Genomic DNA, 25,689 nt, shown 5'->3' with positions numbered 1-25,689 from the left:
GGGCAGCTTGTCCTTCAGAGCTTGAGTTTATGTAAGAATTGTGCAGTGCGTTAGTACTCACCGGGGCTTGAGAATTTGGCTTTTTCTTCAGTCTGGTGCTTTTCTTGTTGCCTGTGTCCTGTGGGGTGGGGACTGCCATTAAGGGTCCCTTCTCACTGCAGAGGTGTTTGATAGCAAAGGTAATATAAAGATTGTGATTTCTGTGTTAAGTGGAAGAGATTGGGTTCCTGTGAATGAGTGAGAGCGGATTATTAATCACACAACTCCTTTCTCATGCATTTTTGTGCATTTTTTTCCTTTCTGTTAGCCCGTCAGGTCTTTGTAGCTGAGTACCACTGGTAAGCACATAGCCTAGAAAGGAGAAGTTTCTGTCTGGGTCTGATACTCTGTCACAACACAAATACAGGGCTGGCTTGGTGGCGACACATCTGTCAGGAAGATGAAAGGCCTTTAGTCAGTGCCCACTTAGGAAATCAATTCACTTAAGGTCTTGGAACTGATGTCTCAGGGTGTGGGTTTTACAGGCATGCTGTGACATGTCCTTTGAGCTCTATACCTGGAGGCAACTGAGAGCAAACCTGCCTGAGAGCAACCCAGCTGCAGTGAGCTGGAGTTCCTGCTTTTTCCTCCTGTTCCTACTCTTTCTCCTTGTTCAGGTCTTTGCACTGTTGCCTACCATTGCCTCCTCTGGCATTTTTCTTGTCCACTGTGGCCCAGATGCCGTGGCAGCACAGATGAGTTCAGCTGTCTGTGGAGCTGTACCCCCAGGGTGCAGTTTGCAGTGAGAACCTGCTTGCAGAAGGTGAAGGACTTGTCTCTTAGGCTTACCTGTCCCTGGGTCACTCCTCTCCCAGCTGCTTCTGGCATTCATCTGGTAAACAAAGTCTTCTCAGGAGCTCACAGTGGATGATACAGTTGTGATTATTGTTCAAACATTTCAGCTCTACTAGTTCTTACTGCCATTATCATTAAAGTGTTATCATTAAAGCTGTTATTTACCTATAGAAGAGATCTGGATGAATAGTTTGGTACCTAAGGCTTTCTTAATGGTTGCCAGGAGGATTTAGAAGACCATAGTGATGTTGTTTCATCTATATCTTGTCAAGGCAGCTGGCTGCAGGAGGTGCTTGCACTGTGTGGGCTATTCCTGACTAATCCTGTTCAGGTTATGCTCAGTACCTTCTGCTGTTGTCTTTTCTTTATTACTTACTTGTTATCACACCTCACCTTTTAAATGTGAATATGCTTATTTTATATTTTCCTATGTCTCTCTCCAGTTTTGTTGCAGTGGTGCTTTTCAACAGCTATAAACTCCATATGTTCAAGCTCTAACACATAGTGCAACCTAGGCATGTTTTCCTTAATGTTACAGAGAAAAAGCCTCAAAAAAATTGTCAGATGTCTTGGAATCTTGTAGTAATTATTTATTAATAATGCTGTATTTTCTTACTTAAGTGTTTATTAAACTGTTTATGCCAGAGCACTGGTTTACCTCAAGAAGTACTTTGTGGTACACAGCTGAAATGTCTTTTTTGGGTAGAAATACATCATTTTCATAATTTCATTTGCGGGGTAGTGGTGTTACGGAGAAAGAGCAGAAACTTAGTATCGCTACAGTAGAAGTGGAAAGGTAGTAGTGAACACTAATCACATTTGTTATGGCAGAGCATTTGTTCCCTCACAGTTTTTAAAAAACCAGTTCAGTTCATTAAATGGATTCCAAGTGCAGCTCTGTGAGGTGTTGAGGAGACAGTGCTGAGGAACAGCAGTGACTCTGCAGGTACAGGAAGCAGGGAACAGGAGCTCAAGTTGGTTTTGTATGTGTTTCTCGTAATCTTTGGGCACATCTGCTAGTCTCACAGTCGTCCTGTCACTGGGTACCAATAAGAAGGTATTTATACAAATTGATGAGATTTCCCTGGACTCTTCTCAAAACTAAACTTCTCCTTGTATGTTGGATGCTTCAATCTCTTTGATCATCTTTGTGGGCAATTGAAAATGAAGCTATTTTTAGTAGAAAGAAGCATATCCATTCTGATAAGGTATACATTATTTCCAGTATTAATGCAGAGTATGTATGAAGGAGGCAAAATTGTACTAACTTGAATACTGCACAAAATGAAAGGTGCAAAGACAGTGCAGGCAAAGAAATCCCTGCCTCTTTTCCATATAATCTGACATTTTCATTATAGAAAATTTTTATCTTCGCTGAAATTTATTGGGACAATATATGCTTTTGAAATATTGAAATTCTTAGCTGCGCCTGAGAAAAGTAAGACACAGATGCATAAAAGCTAAGAGTTGGATGAGGGCTTTTTAGAGACCTCTCAGTCAGTTGAAGAATGCTTCTTAAGCATTTAGATTTATTGTGTACATATAAAAATTGTAGTGTAGTGTTATGATGTAGACAGCCCACCTTTTCTTTTGACTGCTCTGATTCTGCCATCAAACTTGGGTTGTGTGCTTGTACTGCAAGGCAAGATTCTTTTAAAATCAAAATCTATGCTTTCAAGCGCAAGTAGGGAGTTTCATCTGAGGGTTGTGGTATAAATGAATAAAACTTGTGGAAGCAGGACAGTTCAGTGTTTTTTGAGTACTGAGGTCCTTTTCTTCCTTGCTGATCCCTGTTCCAGAGCTGCCAGACTGGAGTAACTCAATGGATAGCAGCATGCAGCGGATTACTACAGACGACTGCAGTGCAAGGCCAGTGTAAACAGATGCTCTACAGTACTTTCCAGGTAGGATATCAGAGTATTTAAAAATAAAGAGGCTTCCAAAAGTGATGTCTTTACTGTGTATTGCTGAAATACCAAGGCAACTGAAAAGCTCTCTGGTGCTAAAAGGGTGAGCTCCCACTCTTCAATACACAGTTGTCTTTGTTCCTGTCATTTAATGGATCCAAATGATCTGTTGTGAGTAGATGAAACGTGGAACTCCAAATGTAGGTGTTGATTTTCCAAAGCAGCTATTACAAGCTAGTCATGATGGCATGTGATTTCCAGTACTTTATTTTAAAGAACACATTCCACTCTACAGTAGTGTTGGACTTTGTAGTACTGATGGTGTGTTTACCTGGCACAGCACAACATTAAGTAGTGTTGTTTCAGTGGAAAGTACACCTTTACAGTTTTGCTTCCAGTTCTGTAACAGGATCAATGGTGTTAGATTGTGTCTACCCATAGAAAATAAACTAGAACATCTTGTAAGGGCAGTTAATAGTGGGGGAAAAACACGTAGGAAATGGAAGTAGATGCAGGCTCTCTGAAGAAATGATAGTATACTATTGATGTTTCCTTCTTGCATACAATGAAATGAGAGACTAAGCCTTTTCTTTGTCTTCCTGTGTATTACAACTTCTATCATAAAGCCATGACTTAAAGAATTAGAAGCTTACCTGTCAGCTTTTTGGCTTGGATGTCTTTTCTCAGATAAGTCTTCCAATCCTGAGAAAATTGGCTGTGATTTTGTGACACACCGTACTGTTAAAGCACCAGTCCACATCAAGTAGTATAAGATGTGGTGAGTAGAGAGAGAAATGAGCAGTTGTGAAGTTCATGGATAAAGTTGGGCTCACTCTGAGCCACCAGTAGCTTCAGTAGACTTCTGGAGTGACTGCTCTGAAGAAACCAGTATATTTACCTTGTCTGAATTTATTCATTACAAGTTGCTGTTAATCTGGCTGTGCTGGGAGGCTATGATATGTGTTCTCTTCAGTGTGCAGCTTCTTGCCTAGAGATCCCACTCCTACTTGATAGTTTTCTTTCTTGTGCAGTAGCTCTAAGATACAAATCGTATGAAGATCAGGTTTGAGAACATCTAAGAAGGTGCACAGGTCCATATGACCTGCTGACTGGAAAAGAATAAATATAACCCCCATTTTTAAAAGGGGGAAAAAAGAGAAAGATCCAGGGAACTACAGGATGGTCAGTTTTCTCTTGATGCCTGGCAAAATCATGGAGCAGATCCTCCTGAAAGCCATGCTAAGGCATGTGGAAAATAAGGAGGGGCCTTAAAGGGGCTGACAAGAAAGCTGGAGAGGGGCTTTGGCCAAGGGCCTGTAGGAGCAGGACAAGGAGAATGGCTTTAACCTGCCAGAGGGGAGATTGAGATGAGCTCTGAGGCAGAAGCTCTTCCCTGTGAGGGTGCTGAGGCGCTGGCACAGGGTGCCCAGAGAAGCTGTGGCTGCCCCATCGCTGGCAGTGTTCAAGGCCAGGTTGGACACAGGGGCTTGGAGCAACCTGCTCTAGTGGAAGGTGTCCCTGCCCGTGGCAGGGGATTGGGACTGGAGGAGCTTTAAGGTCCCTTCAGCACAAACCACTCTGGGGTTCGATGTGCTGTGAAGCTCTAGTGATTATTAAAAGTGATAGCTTTTACCCTATGATTTGTTTTTCTCAAGTCTTGGCCACAAAGACAATTGAATGGGCTATAAAGTTGTACATAAAAATAGCATGAACTGTTTTTCTGCAAGGCCAGGAAAAATAATGATTCTTTTTTAAGAGACAAAACCTGTAATGTGTGTGAGAGAAATGTTTGCAGATAGCTGGTGAGTGTGGAGAGTGGTGTGTTCTCCAGTCAATTCCATCAGTACCTTTACAAACATTACAAAGTGTGTTTTGTGGAGCATTAAGCATGGGCAACCGTTTTGTTTGCAACAGTTATGATAATAAATTTGTGGGTTTTGTAATGTAATGTTTTCAGGATTAGACTAAGCTGTAATTCACTTGGAAGCAAACCAAGGAAACTGAGGGTAATTGGTGTAAAGTTGTGTCAATGGTCTCTTCATCTTTTTTCTTAATGTTTCTGTTTTCTGTGGTCGTTTTTACTAGAGACACAAGCCTGGGCAGTTCCCACTGTCTGAATCCTGTGGTGGATTGATTCAAGCCAGTGGAGCCATTACACAGCAAAGCAGATCATTCTCCAATACACATAAGGTTAGAAGAGTTTGAGGTTTTTATTGCCTGAAAGGAACATTGTGCTAGGGATTACACAGATACTGGTACTGTTAATTAGTGGTCTTTGTATGTCTTACGTTTATTGTCTTTTGTCTTGGAATAGAAGTTTTCTGGAGCATGAATCATCTCCATAAAATCAGTTTAGCACTTAATCCAAGAGAGTCGGTGTCTTTCAACTAATAAATATCCTGCTCCTGTTAACTCAGTGTAAAGGAAATGGCAAAATGGAATGCATACCTGAAATGAGAGGACAGGAGGAAAAAGAAAGTTAGGGATGAATGGGTAAAGCTTGCAGAGAAACTGCACTCCCAGTTTGTTGTCTGCCTGATTGTGTATTTTGTTGGTGTAGAGTTAGAGGTAAATACTGAGAAATAGTTTTAAATGTTAATACTTTATTTTGATATGGAGAGACGAAATGAAGGAAAGCAAGGAGATGTGTGGAAGGAAAGAACTGCCTGCCTGTGCCGCCCCTCTTATACCTGCGCAAGCATCGTTTGCAGAGCAGATCTGGGAGAGCAATGGATGACAAGGTGGTAGATCTAACAAGCCAGGAGTGGCATGAAGATCTTCAAGGCAGGGGTCAGAGATTTGCTTTTGCGGTATTGGATAGGGCTAGGAGAGGGGTGCAAAGGTTGGAAGATGAACTGAGAAACTCCCTGATTACAGTAGCCTTGGTGTAAGAAGCCAGGCAGGATTTATGACCAGAGAGGAAGCAGTTTACAACAGTGTAGATAAGGTTGGTAATGCATTCCTGATGGAAAGTGATTTAGAATTAATGATGAGCTCCGCTTGTTTAATTTTTCTATTTGGTGTCAAAATGAAGAGGATTGTTTGCTTTGCACACCTAATTTCGGATCCAGAGCAGGCAAGTCAGCCTGAATTGGGCTTATGTCCCTTTCAGTGTTTTGAGTGAGTTCTAAAACATAGTTTTGAATTTTCCTCTATATGTTTCCTAGATCTGATTTTATATATGCTTTTAGGACTGTTAATTTCATTTGGCTGCAATCCTAGCACTGGCAGGATGAACTGCATACCTGTATCTGTAGGTTGAACCAGACTGCACACACTGCGGAAATCCCCTGTCCATCTCCTGAGCTAGCCCAGGCAGACTTGCAGAATATGGAAGCAAAAATCATGGCGTTTCTTGGAAAAGACTGTTTTCCAGTCAGTCTGCTTTTTTTTTTTTTTTTTTTTTGTGCTGAGCTTACAATGGTTGAATCCAGATGATTTTGGTTTTTAACTGAACTTCCTCTGCATAATGAAAAATGCATACTGAGGGAGACTTCATAATGGATTTGTGTATGAAAGGCATGTAGTAAAATTAATCTGCCTAAATTCACTAAGGGTTTAGTATGATTTTGGTTTCTGTGGAGGAGATGGAAGTTGATTTTAGTGAGTTTGTAATGGCAGTGGTTACTGGGACATGAGTTCTGCACTGCACTCTGCATGTCCTATCCTATCCTGGCTGGAGTGGGGCTTTTGGAGTTCTCTTGTGATGGCAGGTTAGGTGTCACTTGTAGTGTAGAGCATAAGAGTATTGCATGGGATAACTAACCTTGAAGAGAAAGTGCTGAAAATTGGTTTAAATATTCACATACGTGTCAGTAAACTCACTGGATCCATCACATGTGGCAGAGGGTGGGAAGCAGGTTTCTGTACTTGAGTCTGGGCTTCCAGTGGGATGCTTTTATTAAAAGAGTTCTGCAGTGTGTGCATTCATAAACAGAAGAATATCACATAGGAGAAACAGTGTAGTATTTTGCAGAGAAGATCTAAATATCTGTTTGTTTTGTTAACAAAGAAAGTAAGCAAAGCCTCTAAAATTCTCTATTAAACTTTTCTAACTAAACTGATTTCTCAGTTTTAATTGCTAAGACTGAAATGTGCAATCTTTTAATTTTCACAGCATCTTTCTGCAAAAGATTCCGTGCAGCCATCTGAAGAGAAAGTGGGCACTTTCACCAGGATAATAGAAGCACTGGGTTTCACAGGACCACTGAAGTATAGCAGATGGGTAAAGCATTCAGTTAATAATTCTTTTGATTGTTTGATACTTTCAGAGTTCTAAAAAGCAAACAAAAACACCTCCACTATTTTCTTATGATAGGAGCAATACTTAATGGAACAGTTCTAATTATTACCCATGTAAATTCCTGGTTTGTGATGTGAGGAATAATAATCCATAGCTTGAATCTGCCTTGATGTATGCATTGCCATCATTGACTTAAGTAGGAATATTGTATTTGGTTTCTAGAGTCTAACACCTTCTTGAGTTTCTTTAGATGTTTATCAGTTCATTTTGCACCAGAGAACACAATGACAGCGTTGCTGTTGAAGTTAAACACCCCCAGAGACCATCATCTTCTCTGTAATAGTGACCAACTGCAATTATCTAGAAATAATGTGATTTCAGGAAAAGCATATTCTGATACTTGTCTCCTGTGCTGCTCCAGCCCACAGCAGTTGTCTGTTTCAGGACTTCCTGTGTGAAACTGGGCATTTTTCTTTAATATCTATCTATCTTTCTATGTATCTACTTGTCCACATGCTCTTTGAACTCTTGTAAGTTTATAGCACCCATAGCATTCAATATTAGGGAGTTCCATAGCTTGAGTCTCCACTAAAGGAAGAAGTACAGTTGCTATCAATTGATGCCTTTTTTTTTGTTGTTAGAGTGATTATTCTTTCCTTGGAGTATATGTTCACATTCTCCCTTCCACTGATGATTTTATAGATTTATATATTCCATAATATCTTAGTCTTTCTCTGAACTAAGGAGACTTAGTCTAACTTGTTTCTGTTACTGAGACTCTTTCATGTTTTGATTTTCGTTGCCCTTCTCTGAACCTCTTTCAGTATCTGTGTTTCTGTGACAGGAGGGTCTCCCCAACGGACAGTAGTGAGCTGTGTTCTCATTGCTCTTTGAGTCGGTGGTCAGTAGTAGCTGACAGTCACATATAGATCCTCTTCTTTCATGGTTTTTAAATAGTCCTTTCATAAGGCAGTAGTTAACATTGACTAAACTTACGAGTTCTGTAGGAGACACCTTGAGTTCCTTACACAGAAGGAAAAGACAGGAGTTGAAATTCATAATTTCTTGGCTCTGAACTAGAGCACAGTATAAAGGAGTGAGAGAAAAAGATTGAAAGAAGGGCTGAGCCGAGTTGTGGAGGAATTAAAACCCATAAGGTGCTTTCAAGTATCTGCAAGGCAGAGTGGACCTCTGAGACTAATGCTGATTGCATCTCGCTCCTTACGAAGAAAATATAAAGATAACTGACATTTAAGGGGTTTAGGGATTTGCTTTTAATCAGGTGATACTAAACCTCATGAGAGAGCAGTTTCTCTCCCGTGTGCTTGCATACATACTGTTGTAATAAAGTTTCTTGTTAGCTTGAAGTGTTGATTCAGAGTTCTCCTTAATTGCTACTCTTTACTGCCTGCTTTTGGCTGGGGAGCTTGGATTTGGAGGGAGTTATTTTGTGGTTAGGGCCCAAGAGACGTGAGTTCATTTTTGGCCTTGCCAGTGCTCTCTATGAGATCTTAGGGAAGTTTCTTAATATTTCTCTGCTCTTTTTCCATTTTCTTCTCCCTTCCCCCATACCTTTTCTATACCCTAAAGCTTCCATGATTAAATTTCACCAGTTTCTCCAGTATTACCCCTTTTTCTTAAAGACTGCATTGCAGGGACTGTTCTTTACAATATGTTTTTAATGTCTAGTAATGCCTGGTCTGGGGCAGTGGCTTTCACTGGAGAGATCTCCACTCCCAGGCCAGGCAGCATTTCCTTTAAAAAGGAATCCTTTGGAACTCCAGCAAGCAGTGTGAATTATTTTACTGCAAGAAGTTTAGATGTACACTTGATTTGTGACAGAAACCTGAGATTATTGAATAAGAAAAATAATGGGTCCTCTGTTGCCACATCAGGAGACCAGTTGAAACTTCTTTATTTTTCTTTTGGTTGGAGGAGATACAAGGAATTACCTTGGTAATTTGAACTGTCATTTGGTAGGCAGAGCGCTCATCTCTGTAGTACAGTGAGTGTAGAGGTGAGCCCTAGTGGATGTCATGTCTCTAAAAAGAAAACAACCAACCCAGGAATGAGTGGCAGCTATTCTCTTTAAGATCTTTGCTATCAGATATTGTGCTCTTACAAGCTTCAGCATATGTATCTTGGTTATAGATGATGCTCTGGAGGTGATTGTGGTGCAGTGGTAGGCCAAGAACAAAGTAAGAAGTGTCAAAGCACTTAGGTGTACCTCATGTCATTCATCACTTGGGATTCCTTGGTCACTTGTGAAGCTTAATTGGTCAATTTTCATTTTTGTAGGGGGAAAAAATAAAGAGATTTTTAGGACATACTTCTGTCTGCTATGTTAACTTCTTTAAGATTTAAAACTTAAATCACACAAAACACTGAGTGTTATATATCAGTTAAAGTTATTGGAGGAAACCAGGAACTGTGATTTGGAGTCTCTCTAAGGAAAGCCATTTTATTTTTCTGTAATGACAGAAAACAGGCTGAGAAGGTTGGTGCTGTTCAGCCTGAAGCAGAGAAGCTGCGTGGAGACCTCGGAGCAGCTTCCAGTGTCTAAAGGGATGCTGGAGAGGGACTCTTCATCAGGGACTGTAGTGATAGGACAAGGGGTGATGGTTTCAGACTGCAACAGGGGAAGGTCAGGCTAGATATAAGGAAGAAGCTCTTTACTGTGAGGGTGCTGAGGTGCTGGCACAGGGTGCCCAGAGAAATGGTAAATGCTCCATCCCTGGCGGTGTTCAAGGCCAGGTTGGACAGAGCCTTGGGCAAACTGGTCTAGTGTGAGGTGTCCCTGCCCATGGCAGGGGATTGCAACTAGATGATCTTAAAGTCCTTTCCAACCCAAACCATTCTATGATTCTATTATATTGTACTAGATTTGAAGGATATTAAAGAAACCATTCAATAATTTGGTTTTGCCTCAAGGTAAGTTTGATTCTATTTGTGTCGTTCCTGGGCTACACAATAGTTTAATGCACTCCTGAAAGCCTCAAGTGGTTGTGATTCTCAGGAGAAAGCTTTTCAGCAAATGCTAGTGTATGTATTTAACAAACCCAGTAGTGGTCAGTACCTCTCATGATGAATACCTGAAGTATTGTCTTTTCTTTATTGTCTTTAGAAGATTAAGGTGGCAGCTTTGCGCATGTACACGTGCTGTGTGGAGAAAACTGACTATGAGGAATTTTTTAACAGTAAGTGGTTGCCTTGCTGGTATTTGGAGAACTTCTGATGAAAATTCATTACATATATTTATACCAATAAATACAACAGCAAAAAAGACTTGTCAGCCCCTAACAGTGCATGGTCAACTAGAAGCTAAGGGTGCTACAGCATCACCTTGAGCTCTGAAGTGACAAAGGTTCAAGGGTAGGCTCTGGAGCCTGGGATTGTTACATTTTTGCCTGTTGCAATGGAGAACAAGAGCAAAGGTGGGATAGGCAAAACCCAGAATATCCTGGACTTCGAAGGATACTGCCTTTTTTTTCCTACCGGGGTGGGATAAACTATGAATCCAGGTATCTCTTTCCTTTTTACTGGGGTCAGGTGGTCTCTGTATCCTACCCTGTCCCATGACCAGTTGTGAGAAGGTCCAGTGTAACTCAGATGCAGGTATGAAACCATCCCTATCCTGATGCACAGCTTCATTTATGATACAGTCAGTTAGATCACAGTGTCCTACCTATCTGTCTTCATTATGGATGGGGCAGGTTTGGCTGGAACTTAAGAGACTCTATGTTTTACTGACCACGACAGCATTAAACCAAGACACATCTCTTGACTGTGTAGAGAGTATGAGTAGAAGAGAGACACAAGTCCCTTCTTTAAGTATATAGGCATGGGTTTGATGGATGGACCACTCAGTGAGTGCTTGCTGCTGCAAGATTTTCCAGTGGTTTTCAGAAGGTTTTCCAAAACTATGATGTGGTTTCAGTGGTTGCAGGAGTGAGAGAACTCTGTGAGCAGTAGGAGACATCATTAGTGATCAAAAAAGGAGGATCTCATTTTTCCCTGTGCACATACCTCTCCCCAGCTGTGTGTCCTCCCAGGCTTTCTCAGAGAAGTTCTCTTCTGTTTGTGATATTTGCCTCTCAAATAGAGGCTTTGCTATTTTTAACTGGGGTTTCACTATCTCTGCTTAAGAGATTAATTGTGCAAAGAGATATAAATGTTGCCCTAGATTAAAATTTAAAGGAATTTCAGAAGATATCTTTGAAACCATACTGGCACAGGTTTTCAGGCTCAAGACTGGTGAAATGACTTCAGTTGTATTCTTAATATTGTCATACTCTTTTAAAAAGAGAAAATTCCCAGAGCTTCCCCGCACTTTACACGTATCACAAACAGCAGTCAGCCTTTCCTTCAAGTTTCACTGTTTTCTCCAAAACTACTTGTATTTTTGCTCTGTAATGCAAGTTGTAGCCAGTCCATCTCTGAATTTACACCCAGGATAACATAGGCTTGCATTGGCTTGAGGCTTTTGTTAGGTAAGGAACAAGATCATTTGTTTTGCTGAGTGACAGTTTGTTGGTGTTCTAAGAACACACACAGTGTCTATGGCTGTGGTTCCAAAGAAATCATTGCTTTCAGAGGAAAACAGATATAAGAAGTTTCAGTTACTTCTGTCTACTTACAGCTGCAGTTGTTTGGGAGATGAGCTCTAAAATTCAACAGGCATGTGATCCATGTTTAAGAAGTAATTCCTCTAAAGCACGGATTATATGATGAATTGATTTTGCCAATATAGAAGCTTTAGGTTGTGGTTCCATGGGCAGCTGAGTCAGAGTAGTGGCCAAAGAGAAAATGTTCACTCTCCATCTTCCTCTAGCTGTTTCCTGGACTGGACAATTATATCCTCTGGTGAACTGAAAGAAAATGGCCCAGTTTTGAACCAAGTTAGTGTTTTAGTGTGTTAGTGAATGTAAGTGGCACGTGGAAGGGTATGGTGGACAGCAGCTGTGGCATAAAGTAGGTGGTGAGGGGAACATAGCCTTTCACATAGCTTCTGGTGGGGCCACCAAGCAGCTTGAAAGGACTGGAGTTTACCTCCAGGATTCTGGATTCCTCTATCTCCCTTAGCCCATCAGGTGCCTTACAGGCACTTTGCTCTCTGTTGTGCACATGGGAACACTGACATAGTGCACCTGAACTGTTTTTTTGCAGGAAGTGGGGATATTGTCCCATTGCGTCCTTCCTAAATTGTGGTAGTGGCAAAGATGATCTGTCATGAAAGAAAGTCCACGTTCAAGTTTTGCATCCCTTACCTGATGAATTTTAAGTGCAGAGTATGACTGGAGGAAGAGGTACGTCCTCATAATCCTGAGCATTCATGTCTCTTACCATATGCAGACATGTGAGCAGGATGTGTGCTGTGCACAGGTTTATTCCCCAGCTGATAATAGTCACAGTCATTTCGTAGGTAGCTTTATTACCAGACATTTTGTTCTGTATCTAACTGTGTTTTGAAAGGAATAGTTTTCTGTTTCATTAGAGGATGGCTCTGTCTCCCCAGTTAGTTTCCCAGAATAAAGTGTTCCAACCCCCCAGATTTTATAATTGCATTCCTTTTAAAAAGCTGATATCTGAGGGCAAGCTTGGTGCTTTAAAGGAGCTATCCCACCTTTCAGTTTACACTGTAGATGGTCCAAATATAGAAGTGAAAAAAATGGATTATAAAAATAGAAGTTGGAAAGCTAGAAGAAAAAATTCTCCCCTCTTGGGTACTGAATAGGGCTTTAAAAACTTTCTGTATTTCCAGTGGTAGAGGTGTGAGCTTTGCTTTCCACTGAAAAGTGATTTCTGTGGTGGGAGACTGATACATGACAACTTCTACTTCAGAAACCTCTGTTGAACTAAGTGCTTTACTCTGAATCTTGCCTCTGGAACCTTCATTTAATGAAATGGTTTGAATAATGCAAGCATTGTGTACTCTTGCCCTAGTTAGAGATGTCTTGGCATGCCTTTAGGTCAAAGTAGTCATTTCTAGGCACATGAATATTTCTAATAGGAATGAGAGAGCCAAAAGGGGAGAAGGGTGAGGGAAACCTCTGTTTCCAGACATAGAGTGTCTTAGAGGTGGCATAGGTGACGTATAGACACTGATGCTGAAGCTTGGCACCTCCTAGGCACTGATGGAGTCATCTCTCTGGGGAGGCATGACTAGTGATGAGTTGCTTAGTGGTTCTGGTGGTTGCCTGACCATATAAAAAGAAAGAGGCTGTGAATCTCTTTGCTAAGACTTGAGAGACAAGAAGTATAGAAGTCAGGAAGGGAGTAGATTCAACATAGAAAACATAAAGTTGACTTCCTTGGGGCACATCTGACTGGAGAGTCCATTTCTGAATACCCTGGCCTTCATACAGCTAAGTCCAGAAGACAAGACCAGGTGGTGGGTAGGCCAAGGTGATCAAGATCCTTTGCCTTAGGTACTCCTCTTAAAAACTTATCCAGGAAACAGTTGTAGAGGTGACTTCCTAGGAGGTAGGTTTGAGATTGGCAGGAACTGAAGGACTTAATGTGCACATAACCCATAGGTCCACGCTGTTCAACCATGTAGAAGAGGAATATGGTTTCTGTGCCACATAGCCTAAATCTCCAGTCTCGCATCCTAATGGCACATGTAGATCCATAGTGGGAGTATGCATGTGGACTCACCATCTCTGGAAACCCAGTGGTTCTCAGAGTAGAACTAAATCTGGAAACAGAAATTGTTACTATGGTTAGTTGGTGGTTTTAATCCTAATGTAGAACAGTTAGAGGCAGGGTATGCTCAGAGTGCTGTAGGTTGTACAGCCATGTAGTAAATCAGAACAGCAGAGTAGGAGCAGAGACCCAGCCAGTACATGTTAAAGTAAGAGTGTAAGAATGGAGGGAAGACATCCATTGATACTTCCCTCTTATTCTCTACTGCTTTGGGACTTCCTGAGCTAGAAGCCATATGTTTGTCTAATTCTCCACTCCCAAGTATTATCTAAGTGAGATCAAAACACACAAAATCTTTGGGATATACAGCATCCTGTGGCTGCTTGTTCTGGAGTTTAAGCACAAGTCTGACAGTAAATGATGTTTGCTTCTGATATGTATGTAGTGTATAGGGTCAGAAATGAAACTACTAAAATGTATTTAGGTTTTGGGGTAGTGAATTTCTCTTTTGGTGCAAAACATGATGAAATTCATATTAATATTTACCTTTGTTCTTGTGGTTTTTCCCCCCTCTCTTCAAGGGTGCCGAATGCCTGACACTTTGAATTCATGGTTTCTAGTAGCCCAGCTTCATGTCTGGTAAGTGAAAAATAAACTAGTAATATAAATGTTGTCAGGAAAAAGAGTGATATGTACCTTAACGTGAAAAGTGGGCTCCATGGTTCCTGATAGTAGTGGTCATGTTCAGTTTACTTGTTCCTGAATTGTAGCCCATCTCTACTAAAGAACAAAAAGAGCCATACAGAAGCTAACATCTTGAAGTTCCTCAGGAATGGAATGATTTCTGCCATAAGTTTTCTAAAAGCCTTCTCAGCCCATGTGGAAAAAACCTTAGTTGGGTGTTTTAGGAAAAGTTTATATTTAAATTTATGTAAAATTTGTGGTGATTGAAGTTGCTGCTCGTCAGAAGCGTTTAACAAATTATAGCACTGGCATTTATTCCTGCACCTCTGAAATGTACATGCAGGTTGGTGAATGCCAACTTGGCTACCTGCAAAAGTATTTAACACCTTAAACATTAAGTTTTTTCCTTTTTTTTTTTTTTTTTTCCTGATTTGTGAAAATAGTGGCCAAAAAAATCAGGTTTTCATCTAGCATTACATCTTTGTAAAGGTCAGAGGGATGCACAAGGGAGTAGAGTAATTTTTGTGAAGTGCCAGATCTTTCAGGAGACTGAAGTCCATAGACTTTGGTTCAGCTATCCAAAGGCTGAAAGGAAGTTTGTACTGAAATAGCTGCACTTAAGCATAGGCCCCTTATTTCCTTGTCTCCTTTTTTACCCTTTCCCTCCTTTTCATTTCCTGTCTCCTCTGTATATTGAAAGATGGGGCAGCTTATTTCACTAAAGAATGAAGAAATTAGCAGAACTGTTGACATTATAATCAGTTAGTGATGTGGAATCAAGTAAGGAAGGCCCTTGAGATTGGCAGATTGTGTACTTCTTGCTGTTCCATGTGGAAAAAAGGCTTTAAAAAGTGAATAAGGTTCATATTGATATTTGGAAAATGACTAAAATATTCAAACCCAAACTGTAAGTATCTGGGGGGAAAACAAGGAGGGATAACATGAATCTGCAAAGAACACCATGTTTTTTTCACATCATCATGATTTTGCATAAACAGGAAAATGTACCCTGTGATACACAGCATCAAGAAGTATAATGCAACAGCACACCTCAACTGCATGGCACTGAGCCACCTCACAGCAGTTGACAGGGTGGTGTCAACTACCACTTGAGGTGGTAAACCAGTCTGCTGGCACTATGGGAATACCAACAGGAGCGGTTGTAGCTGAGGCTGTTATGGGAAGCTGCTAGATCTCATCTAAGATGGGTCAACTTAGAGAAGCTCCTGTTCCTTTTCAGGCATCCTTTCATATGATTTTCTTCTAACATAATCTCTCTGCATAACTGCGTCAGTTATCCAACCCAACAAATTTCAGTTAGATTTCCAAAGATAGTTTGGAATAATTTTGCTTTCATGGTTTGATGAAGATGAGTCAGTATTTGACTAAGCTACAGAACAGATTCTGTAGTGAAATGATAAAATGTTTCACACTGTGGTGATCGAGTTAGAAGCTTTTATAATCTTTAAAGAGTCTGTGTCTTTTAAACCTCAGACAGCAGGTGTAGTAACAAACTACCAAATTCTCAAATAAACTGCAGTATTCCATGATCTCACCCATGGTGCTGCAGAACAGCTCTGTGACAGCAGTATGCATCCAAACACAGAGCTGCCTTTTAGGCTTCGTGGGTAGCAGGCATTACTCGGAACACTGCTCCAGTCCTGCTCATCAGTGAGTAGTTGTTAGCTGTTGGTCTGTGCACTGCTCCCCTCCTGCTACACCACCACTGAAGGCAGGCTGGGTAGGAACCAGTATTGATGCTCGGGAGGAGAGGAGCTTTTCTTCCTAAGCCACTCTTACTTTCCCCCACCACATTTACCCAAACTTGCGTATTCAGCAAGAGAAGTATAAAAATGCTTTTCTTAGCCCCAAATTAGTCTTTTAAATTGAGTTTTTTGACTTGTTAAGAGTGGGTGAAAATTTGAAACACGGTTACTTACTAATTAACTTTTTCATACAGCTCAGTTACGTAAATGCATGAGAGGAACAAAGGTTTTGAAACTGGTAGAAGTAAAACACAAGTTTTAAGCTCTTTTTCCATTTGTTTTGTGGACTGGTAACTGGACAGCTGTTCTCTGAGTTCTGGACCACTGTTTTAGCAGGCAACTTTGTCATCTTTCTAGGAGCAAATTGAGGATTCATTTCTTGATACCATCCTAATTGCACTGGTTTGCTGGGACAGTGGTGCTGTTGGACAGGTACCGAGTCGTCACTGCCACAATATAACCCTTGGGAATCATTGCACAGCTCTCTTTGCCACAGTATTCTCAACATTCCCTTCACTGACTGCTGCCTTTCCCCTTCTCTACCCAGAGTGTCTCAGTCATTCTACTGTTGGGTGTCATTGGGTCTACTTACCATGTCCCAGTCCCTCTCTCCTGTCTTCTGACCTCATTTTTGCCCTGGCTTGCGTTGGAGCCTGAGCTGTCTCTTTTATGGCCAGTGTCATTTTCAGCAGCTCTCCATCTAGAAATCACATTCTGGTCTGTGGGCTTTTCTTCTTTCTATTCTGGTGTTTCAGTTGAATGGCCCTTCAGTGTATGGGACTTCAGTGTATGGTTCTAACAGAAAAAAGAATTTGGGGCTAATGCAGTTTTTGTTACCTTCAGCTCGTTTTGTCTCTGTGACTCATAACTGGCAAGAAGTTTTGCTTTCTTTGCAGGTTAAAAAATATCTTTTCTTTACTAATAGCATACAAGATAGAATCCATCATAAAGACTGGCATCTGTCCTTTTATAGGTCAGCTCAACAGACAAGCTTCAAGCATTTGATTCTCCCTCTTGAGCTGGCGTTCACAGATCACCAAATACTTCTAATGCCTGTGGGGAGGCCCAGATCTTATGTCCACAGAAGATATGAACAGATTTAAAAAAAAAAATCATCATATTTACCTGCAACTTTTGTGGCACATTCACTGTTGTTAATATCCAACTGCTTCAAAGTGGCCCCCAGCGGTTTTGCTCTGTTGTTTTTACGTGAGCTGTGAGAAGGATTTCCTATGAGCAGTTACCCACCTGTAGCATGTCTCTGTGCAAAGTAGTGACTTCTTCCAGCTCCAGTGTTTGAGCATCACCTTGTCTACAGTCAGTCCTGGACAGGCAGTTCTGACTCAAACCCCAGGAGCAGAGCTGTTAGTGAGGTGAAGGAGGGCCTGGGGATGGGGCTGGACTCCTGGCTCATGGAGGGATTAGCTGCTGTTTCAGTTCATGCTGTTTACAGATGTTGTAAAAGAAGCCAAATACAGTTTCTTATTTATGTTTTAAACAGAACAGCAGCAATGAAGTTCAAGTGGCTTTAATGCTTAAAAAAGGAAACCAACTCAACCTGGTATTCTCATTAGGGTCCCACAATACACTTACTAACTTGTGAGTTCTTGTAGGTGTACTGTGTGAGGGGTTTTGCCAAGTGGTTGGACGTGCATCCAAAGACCCTTGTAGCTGAAATAATTTAGGGCATTGCTAATGTGAATTTGGGTGAAGTCTGTAACTTTCTTAAGCTTTCACACCTTGCCTAGTTCAGGCTCTTACAGCACTTCAGTGTACCAAGCTGAATTACAGCTGGCTTCTAGCCTAGGGTTAGACAAGGCATTTGTTCCAGCTCCAAAGGGTGATGTGTTCTTAAGGCTGAGGAATTTAGGTTGCAGTACTGTTTAACTAGATTACAGTACTGTCAGCAAGAATAGAGTCTACTGTCACTCTTCCGTGGCTGGATTGGCCAAAATCCAGCAGGTACAAGCAGCTCTTGAGTGCAGAATAGAAAAGTTTGTGATAGTTTATTTAAATAAATAAATCTCTATGTATTTTTTTCCTGAGCACAGTACCACATGCTGTAAGGAGAATCTTAAATGAGTTGAAATATATTTAATTTACTCTTTACATTTGAATTAAAACTAGGAAGTATGAACTTGCTGTTTGTGTTCTTGCAGGATGTGTCTGGTCCGCATGAAGCAGGAGGGTCGCACAGGAAAATACATGTGTCGCTATATAGTTCACTGCATGTGGGAGGATGTGGAGCAGCGTGGTAAGGTGATGGGGGTAAGTCACCTTTGGGGTTGATAATCTTGACGATTCACATCTTTCAGTGATTTTGTAACTTTGCATGTTTTAGAAGAAGGCCTAAGAATCAACCTGTAGCTGCTTGTTTATTTCTGCATTAGCTTTAGCTGATATATGTAGCCCTTACTCCTGACCGTGCATTCTTGCAGCTGTACTGCCTGTTGTCTTGAGCCACTGACCTTATTTCTTAAACTGCACCATGGCCTGGATGAAGATACTCATTTCTCTGACAGTAATTAATTTTCCATGTGGTTTGCCATGTGATTGCAGAAATGGATGCTGCTATAATAGAATGGGCATTTGTAGATAGGAATAAGCAGCTGAGGCAGGGAGAAACATGATTGGTGCCAAATGTATAACTGCAAATTAAGTAATTCCAGCAGAGCTTTGAGTTTCCTCTGTATATAGGATGGTGAGTAAGAGGAAAGTTAAGGGACAAGGTTTTTACTGTAACATTATTGTAACTAGTCATTAGTTTATTTTTCATTTTGAATTCTTAGTATCCTGAGTCTTTATCATGAAGGAGACGTCGTGAGGAGAGCAGCTCCAATGATGGTTCATTTACAGGTTTGAAGGAAGAACAAGGTTGGATTTTTTTGGCCTACTCTGAGGAGAGTTATGCTACTTAGTTGTAATGGTAATTTCTGGCCTTAAAGTCTCTTAAGTGTGTTTCTCCAGCCTTGTGCTGGTGATGGTCTTCAGAGAAGACAGAGCAGAATCAGGAAGAAGATTAACTCTATGCTAGCCAAAACCAGGACAAAGTAGGAGATAGTTTTCATAGCCCCAGTATCACAGTGGTAACAGGAGACCTGATACAGGTCTCTTGAGGATGCTTCGGTAAACTTTAAGGGAAAAAAAAGATAGTGCTTACAGTCAGTTCTTTGTAAAGGGAAGCACAGGGTTTCCATTTCTGCAAACTAAGTATTCCATTGCTCCCTAGAATTCCCCAAAGTGTAAAAAAACCCCAAACTCCAGTGTCCTTATGTTTTCATCCCATCTGGAACCTCAAATGTTAATACATGCGTATTATAATGACACGGTTGCTGTATGATGCAACTGCAAGGAGATCTTAAGTTGTTTGAATGCCATTCATTCTTTGCCTTGGCAGGTTAGACATCTTTTCAGTTTATCCTTGAATTTCAATTTCACAATCTTTGTTTGTAATAACAAGCATGCTTAGTTTGCAGTAATACGATTCCTGTAATATACTTTGGACAGTAACGTAGTGTTCACATTGCTTTTATGTGGCAATAGCTGATGCTTAAATGAAATATGTACGTGTTTAAAGGCTTGATCTCAAAACCAGTTACATCTGTGTGTATATTTAATATAGTTTAGCTCCACAGAGGCCCATTGATTACAATGAGACTCCTTGTGAGAGAATGTGAGAATTACCTCCTGAGGTAACAGCAAACTAGACTGGGCACTAAGGGTGTGTATGAAAGCACAGTGACCTCTCCGAGACTGTAAACTTGGAAATGAGGACTGTTCCTGCCCCATCATGTTTTGGCAGGCACAGAATCTTTTAGTGATCTTTTTTTTTTTTTCATCTTTTAATTATTCCTAATCTTTCAGTCATTATTTTTGTCAAGATGAATGAACTTTTTTGTTTCTTTAGTGGTATTTGTTGTTTGTTAATGTACTGATGTTTGAAGAGGTTAGCTGTTCCCTTGCTCCTTATCACTGCTTTATTTACCTTCCTTGGTACTGGTGATCCCGGCTTAATGTACCATTTCACCCATGCTCCTGCATGGGCAGTTCCTATTTCTTCCGTGCTTGTTCACAAGAGTGCTTGTCCACTTTCCTTCACTTACTTTCTTCCCCTTCACATAGATGTACCCTGATTGAACTCTGTCTCACATCTCAGCTTTAGCAATTGCAAGGAGTTTTAAGTCATAAGTAAAGGGCAGTTACCCTCGGTGTTAGGTTCACCTTATTAATCTTGATGTATTTGGCAGTGTTCAAGGCCAGGTTGGACCTGGCTAGTGGTAGGTGTCCCTGCCCATGGCTGGGGTTGGAACTGGATGACTTGGAGTCCTTTCCAACCTTGGCCATTCCATGATTTTGTAATTCTCTTTATCTGTAATAGCTCTGTTAAAATGAAGCTGAGGTAATGACAAAAGTTTTGTGAGCTGGTCGAGTAACACGTGTGTTTATTTTCAGTAATTTAGTCCTGCAATCAGTATATATTCTAACTCCGAAAGAAGACATTTAAATATATCAAGACAGAATAATAGATAAAAAGATAACATTAATATTCCTTTGTTAATGCTTTCAAATTTCAGAATCTGAGCCTTCTCAGAAATAAGTTAAATGAAAAGAAACTTTACTGGATACTATTAGGGCACTAAGTTATCACCTGCATAGCACTTAGGAGGTTAGGAAATGCCATTCCCTGCTATTTTCTCATGCAGGGTATCAAAGGTCAATATTTAACTCTGGTTGGTGCATTCTTGTATTGTGGTATAAGTGACAGAGCACCTGTATGAAACTGCGGGTTGGATGCAGTTCGTTTAACTTGTTGACAAAGCTGCAGTTCTTCAGCTCATTTCCATATTCAGCAACAATTCCAATGCCTGATGCAGATAATGGATACTATATTCCTGAATTGATATTGATGGTTTATTAAAATATACCATCTGCTCTTAAATACACAAGTTCATTGGAGCCGAAAGTGACAGAATGTGAGGCATTTTAACTACTCATTTACATCAGCTCCAACTCCAAAGGGAGTTTGTATTATTTCAAAACCTGGTTGTTAAAAGTGCTGAGATCTAAATCTCAGCTACAAAGTTTTGGGACCTGTTAGCCTGAGCTCCTTCAGCACTCCTGAATGTCGGCAAGAGTCAGAAACCCAAACTTGACACAGCTGTAAAAACACAGCGAGAGCCTGTGGCCTCAGCAAATTCTACTGGTACAGGCATATTTCAGATATAAATTTTACTCTGCTGTCCCTAGTACTAATGAAGTCAGTTTCTTTGGGTGGGTTTGCAGCCAGGTGTGTCCAGTTCTGTGGCTAACCAGTGCTCTTTACTTAATTTTTCCACTAGTGACATTTCTATCAAACTTTAAAAACAAACAGAAAAATTGGCTTGGTGCAATGGCTCAAAGTGTTAATAGTAACATTAGGCTGGGTAAAAGACTTCCTTTGGATCCTACTTTGCCAGAGATCTCCACCTCGTGGCTTGCAGGGCATGGATTTGTACTGTGCAAACTGGCAGCATCACTTTGTGAGGGGAATTCATTTAGTACTAGAAATTTGCTTCTAGTACTAGGAATTTGTCTTCCTAACAGAATTCTTCAGCAACTCGAGTTTCAACCTCACTGACCTGAGTATTGTGTTTTAATAACTGTGTGTACGTAAAAGCAATTGCTACAAGAGTAAGTGTATTTTAATACCCTTAAATGAAGCTGCAGAGTTGAGCAGAGGGACTTGGAGGTACTGGACTTCCCTGGAACAGGATTTCACCTGATAATGGGACAATAGATCTGAGGTTAAAAAAGACAACCAACCCCACCCCAACAGAACACCAAAAACCCAACGCCCTTTCCCCACCCCCTTCCTCCTCCTCCAAGAACCCCATTCTTATACTCCTGGGTGCAAATCCGACGCTGTCTTAGAAAGATCCATTGGGCTTTATTCAAATACCTGTAAATTGTTGTAGGCTCATTTTCAGTGTCAGTCTCTTGTGTTGTGACATTCATGGTTGAGGGTGAGGCATCCCTGCCCATGGCAGGGGGATTGGAACTAGATCATCTTAGGGTTCTTTCCAGTCCAGACCAGTCTGTGATTCTATGATTCTGCTTCTGAAACGAGTATGGTTTTTTCAGTGCAAAAGAACAATTCATTTTGCAACCATACATGTTCTAAAAGCTGCAAAAGAGATAAGAACAGGAGGGGTTGTCAAGCCCCGTGTGCCAAACCTGTTTAATTTATCTTAATATCACTTCCCTGTATTCCCACTGGACCACTTAGACCCCTGCCCCCTTTTTTTCCAGGAACACATCTAGGTGTCTTTTGAATTTGTTTATTGGCTCTGCTGTGCATAGCACAATACAGTCTTTGTTACACTTTTAGCTGGAGCTGTTCACGTACAGTGACCCATAATTTTCTCTCAGTTACATTGGTGAACATCTGAAGTAATGCCATCAGACCCAGTAATGTGGTTCACATGAGTGTAACTGAGAGCAGAATTGAGCTCTGTGAACTTGAACACCATTTTCTTTCTTCACAATTAGAATACTTCAGGTGATTAAAAAATGCTATTTTACCTTACAGTGGCTACAGAACTTCCTAACCTTGGGATATATAACCTTGTTATAACCGTATAACCAGTTTAAGCTATTCTTATGTAGACACTTTTAACTAAAGACTCAGAAATCAGAGTAGACGAGGGAGTTTGTAGAATGGCTTTAGAAGATGAGAGGATGGGATGTAAAAATGGATAGAATTTTAAAAGAGAACTTGGTCTTTGTATGACTTGAACTATTGCAGTTGCTTCACCTGCAGTGGGAAGCTACTGTACTTGAATACTGGGGCTTCCTTTTCAGGCCTGTATCTAAATTCTGATGGGAAGCACTAAGTCGGTTTAGGATGCACAGGACAGAAACTACATTATCATGGGAGAGATGGCAGTGTTCAAGGCCAGGTTGGACAGAGCCTTGGGTGACATAGTCTAGGATGTGGTGACCCTGCCCATGGCAGGGGGTTGGAACTAGATGATCTTAAGGTCCTTTCAAACTGAAACCACTCTCTTATTCTAAGGCTCCAAACTGGGGCAGATGGAGAGTGTGTGCGGTGTTCTGGCAGTGTGGTGGAGGGGGAGTTGAGATGGACAAAGGGTACTGAAGCAAAACGTCACAGAGGAGGTAGTGATTTTGTTTGAGGAAATCAACTGGGATATAAGAGGATAGTGTTTACACAGTACACTTGAAAAAGGGTTTTAAAAACCCTATAAAACTTAAAGAGGAAAAGTTTTAGTTTCAAATGGTTTATGTATCTTTGGAAATGTATAACTTGGGCATTCTTAAGAGGAAAAATGATATGAATTTTTAAATGACTATTTAGAAAACATTTGATATAAAATCTTACCAATTTCTAGTGTTCACTTTTTTAGAAAAACAAGCAAAACTTTCTGAAGTAGATACAAAAACACTGTATGTGGTTCTGTGCCTATTTTTTTTTTTTTGTTTGCTTACTAGGATATCAGGTGTTGTATGATATGATTTAACTGGACTTAGTGTTTTATGAACATCACAAAAAGAAATCGTTTGTCAACCCTTGATCCTTTCTCAAAGAGCTCAAAAGCTCTCAGGAAGTTTCCAGTATTTTGTCATTTCATAAATGAATAATGTCAGGTACTGTTCGGGGTAAATTGGGTACATTTGATTCTGGAAATCTTAATAACTTAAATATGCAGAAAAATGCATGCGTATAGAATGTTAACCTTGAACTATCTTGACTGTGAAAAAACCTGGAATGACCAGGATGCATGGAGATACAAATTCAGCCTTTCCAGGGCATGGTTTGAAATAGGAGTCTCTTTCTCATGTTGTTTTCATGTAGTTCATGTTCTAGAACCAGCACCCATGGAACTCACATCACCTGGCTGTATGAAATATAGGCATGTTTGGCATGTGCCAAGGATACCTGCTGTTGAAATCAAGGTATAATACATGCTTGGGTTCTTTTCAACTGGCCTGCCCCAGTTTTCTTTAGAGTCTGGCATAAAAAAATCTGTTTAAATTTCCCAGATGTGTTGGATCCTGTTACTGTAAGGTAGTATCCTTGGTCTACTTTGTGCCTGCAAGAAGTACACTGGAAGCTACCTTATAGCACCCTGTCTAGAAATCTCTTTCTCATTATTCCCCATGTTCTTCACCATGGGACTCACATGCCATGCAGTGCCTGTAGGTGTTAAGTGCTGCCCCGTGTCCCTCAAACTCTCCAGAACATAGTGTTGTTTCCAAAATTCGAATGTTGAACAATGAAGTTACTGCATAATTTTTATGTTAACAGTATAGAGATGGTGTTGGAAACAGGGAAATGATCCTTAGGGAACCGGCCGCTCAGCAAGGATGGGTAGCAGTGATGCTGACACCCTTGTTTGTTTGCGTATCACTCACGATCCAGTTTCTGGTTTGCCTGCAGTCAGTACAGGGTTCAGTTACATGTTGCTATGTTTTGGACTTTTGCAGTATCAGCTTCCCATCCTTTTGGAGTTAGAATTCCTCAACTGAGCTCAGCTGGTCTGCTTGGCAAAGCCTTCTGAGACTATTGGGAGCAGGGTATATCAGGTTGTGGTTGTAGTTCTTTCTTGACAACTCCAAGCTGCTGCAGTGAAAACATGAATGCACTTTTAAGCTCCTTTGTAAATACAGAAAAAATACCAAGACCAGATTATTTTCTAAATCGGAGCATTGAGAGGTTCTGAGTTGTTCCCAATACATTTTAATCATACTGTTGCTTGTGCTTTTCAGTGCTGGTGGAATGTCACTGATATCTTCTGCTTCCTCTTCAGGAATGAGTAATTCTACTTTTCTTTATGGCTTTGGTGCCTGCTTGTCTTGGAAGTCAACAGCATGAGCATTAGTTAAGGTTCTGATACAGTGCAGGGGTGCTGCAGTGGTTTGTTTGGTACTTGGGATCTCCTCTCTAATCTTTATTATGAGGAAGGATTAATAAGTTTGCTTTATTGCTTTGTTTCCGAGAGCAAAACATGAGTGCAGCTTTACCGGCTAAACTGTGATTGTTTCCAGGACAGAAAGAGGCACAGTGTGCAAGAGAGAATAATTTCTCTGTTTCCTCTGTGGCAGCCATGGTGTTCAGGCTGATAGGATCTTCATTAAGCTTTTATGTATACAGCTGTGGTATTTAGTAATGAGTCTTGTTCTCTCTCAGTCCTGCTGCCCTGTTAGAAGAGCATGACTAAATATAATGATCAGGAAGTGGAAATGCAATACATTCAATGACTCCAGTGCTCACTTTCATGCTTGCTTGCTTTCGTATCTTTAGTAATTCAGTACAAGCAGCAGCATGTGATCCTTTTGTACACATCTAAGCAAACTGCTGTGTTCTTCTGTTTTCCATTCTGATCTGGGAATCTCAATAGATTCTATTCTCTTGTCTGCCCTGAGTTGTTGTGTCTTCCTCTTCTGTCTGTAGTGATGCAGAAACTTGCTGCATCTCTACCTATATTAACTAGTTAATTATTCTTTCACTTCTCTAAGAACTTGGATGTTGTTGTTTCTGTATTCAGAGAGTGGGAAATAATACAAAAGATTAAAACATTTGACCAGAATGGTATTCTGGTCAATACTC

The 25,689-nt window shown here is 40.7% G+C and overlaps 1 protein-coding gene across 1 annotated transcript in view; it reads left to right on the top strand.

The window, feature by feature from the left end:
* Positions 1-2,633: 2,633 nt before the first annotated feature.
* LOC104412867 (ubiquinol-cytochrome-c reductase complex assembly factor 1) overlaps positions 2,634-25,689 on the top strand; it is a gene marked incomplete at its 5' end in the record, with an annotated part of 36,328 nt that continues 13,272 nt past the window's right edge. The window contains 6 exons of the mRNA XM_010023692.1: positions 2,634-2,738; positions 4,827-4,931; positions 6,859-6,966; positions 10,109-10,181; positions 14,211-14,268; positions 18,239-18,347. Coding sequence (XP_010021994.1) covers positions 2,634-2,738; positions 4,827-4,931; positions 6,859-6,966; positions 10,109-10,181; positions 14,211-14,268; positions 18,239-18,347 — 558 coding nt within the window. The remainder of the gene's footprint in view (positions 2,739-4,826; positions 4,932-6,858; positions 6,967-10,108; positions 10,182-14,210; positions 14,269-18,238; positions 18,348-25,689) is intronic.

This window comes from Nestor notabilis, unplaced genomic scaffold (genome assembly GCF_000696875.1).
Source record: "Nestor notabilis isolate BGI_N333 unplaced genomic scaffold, ASM69687v1 scaffold20271, whole genome shotgun sequence".
Taxonomy (NCBI): domain Eukaryota; kingdom Metazoa; phylum Chordata; class Aves; order Psittaciformes; family Psittacidae; genus Nestor; species Nestor notabilis.
The sequence above is the reverse complement of the archived record's forward strand: the minus strand, read 5'-3'. Positions and strand labels throughout refer to the sequence as shown.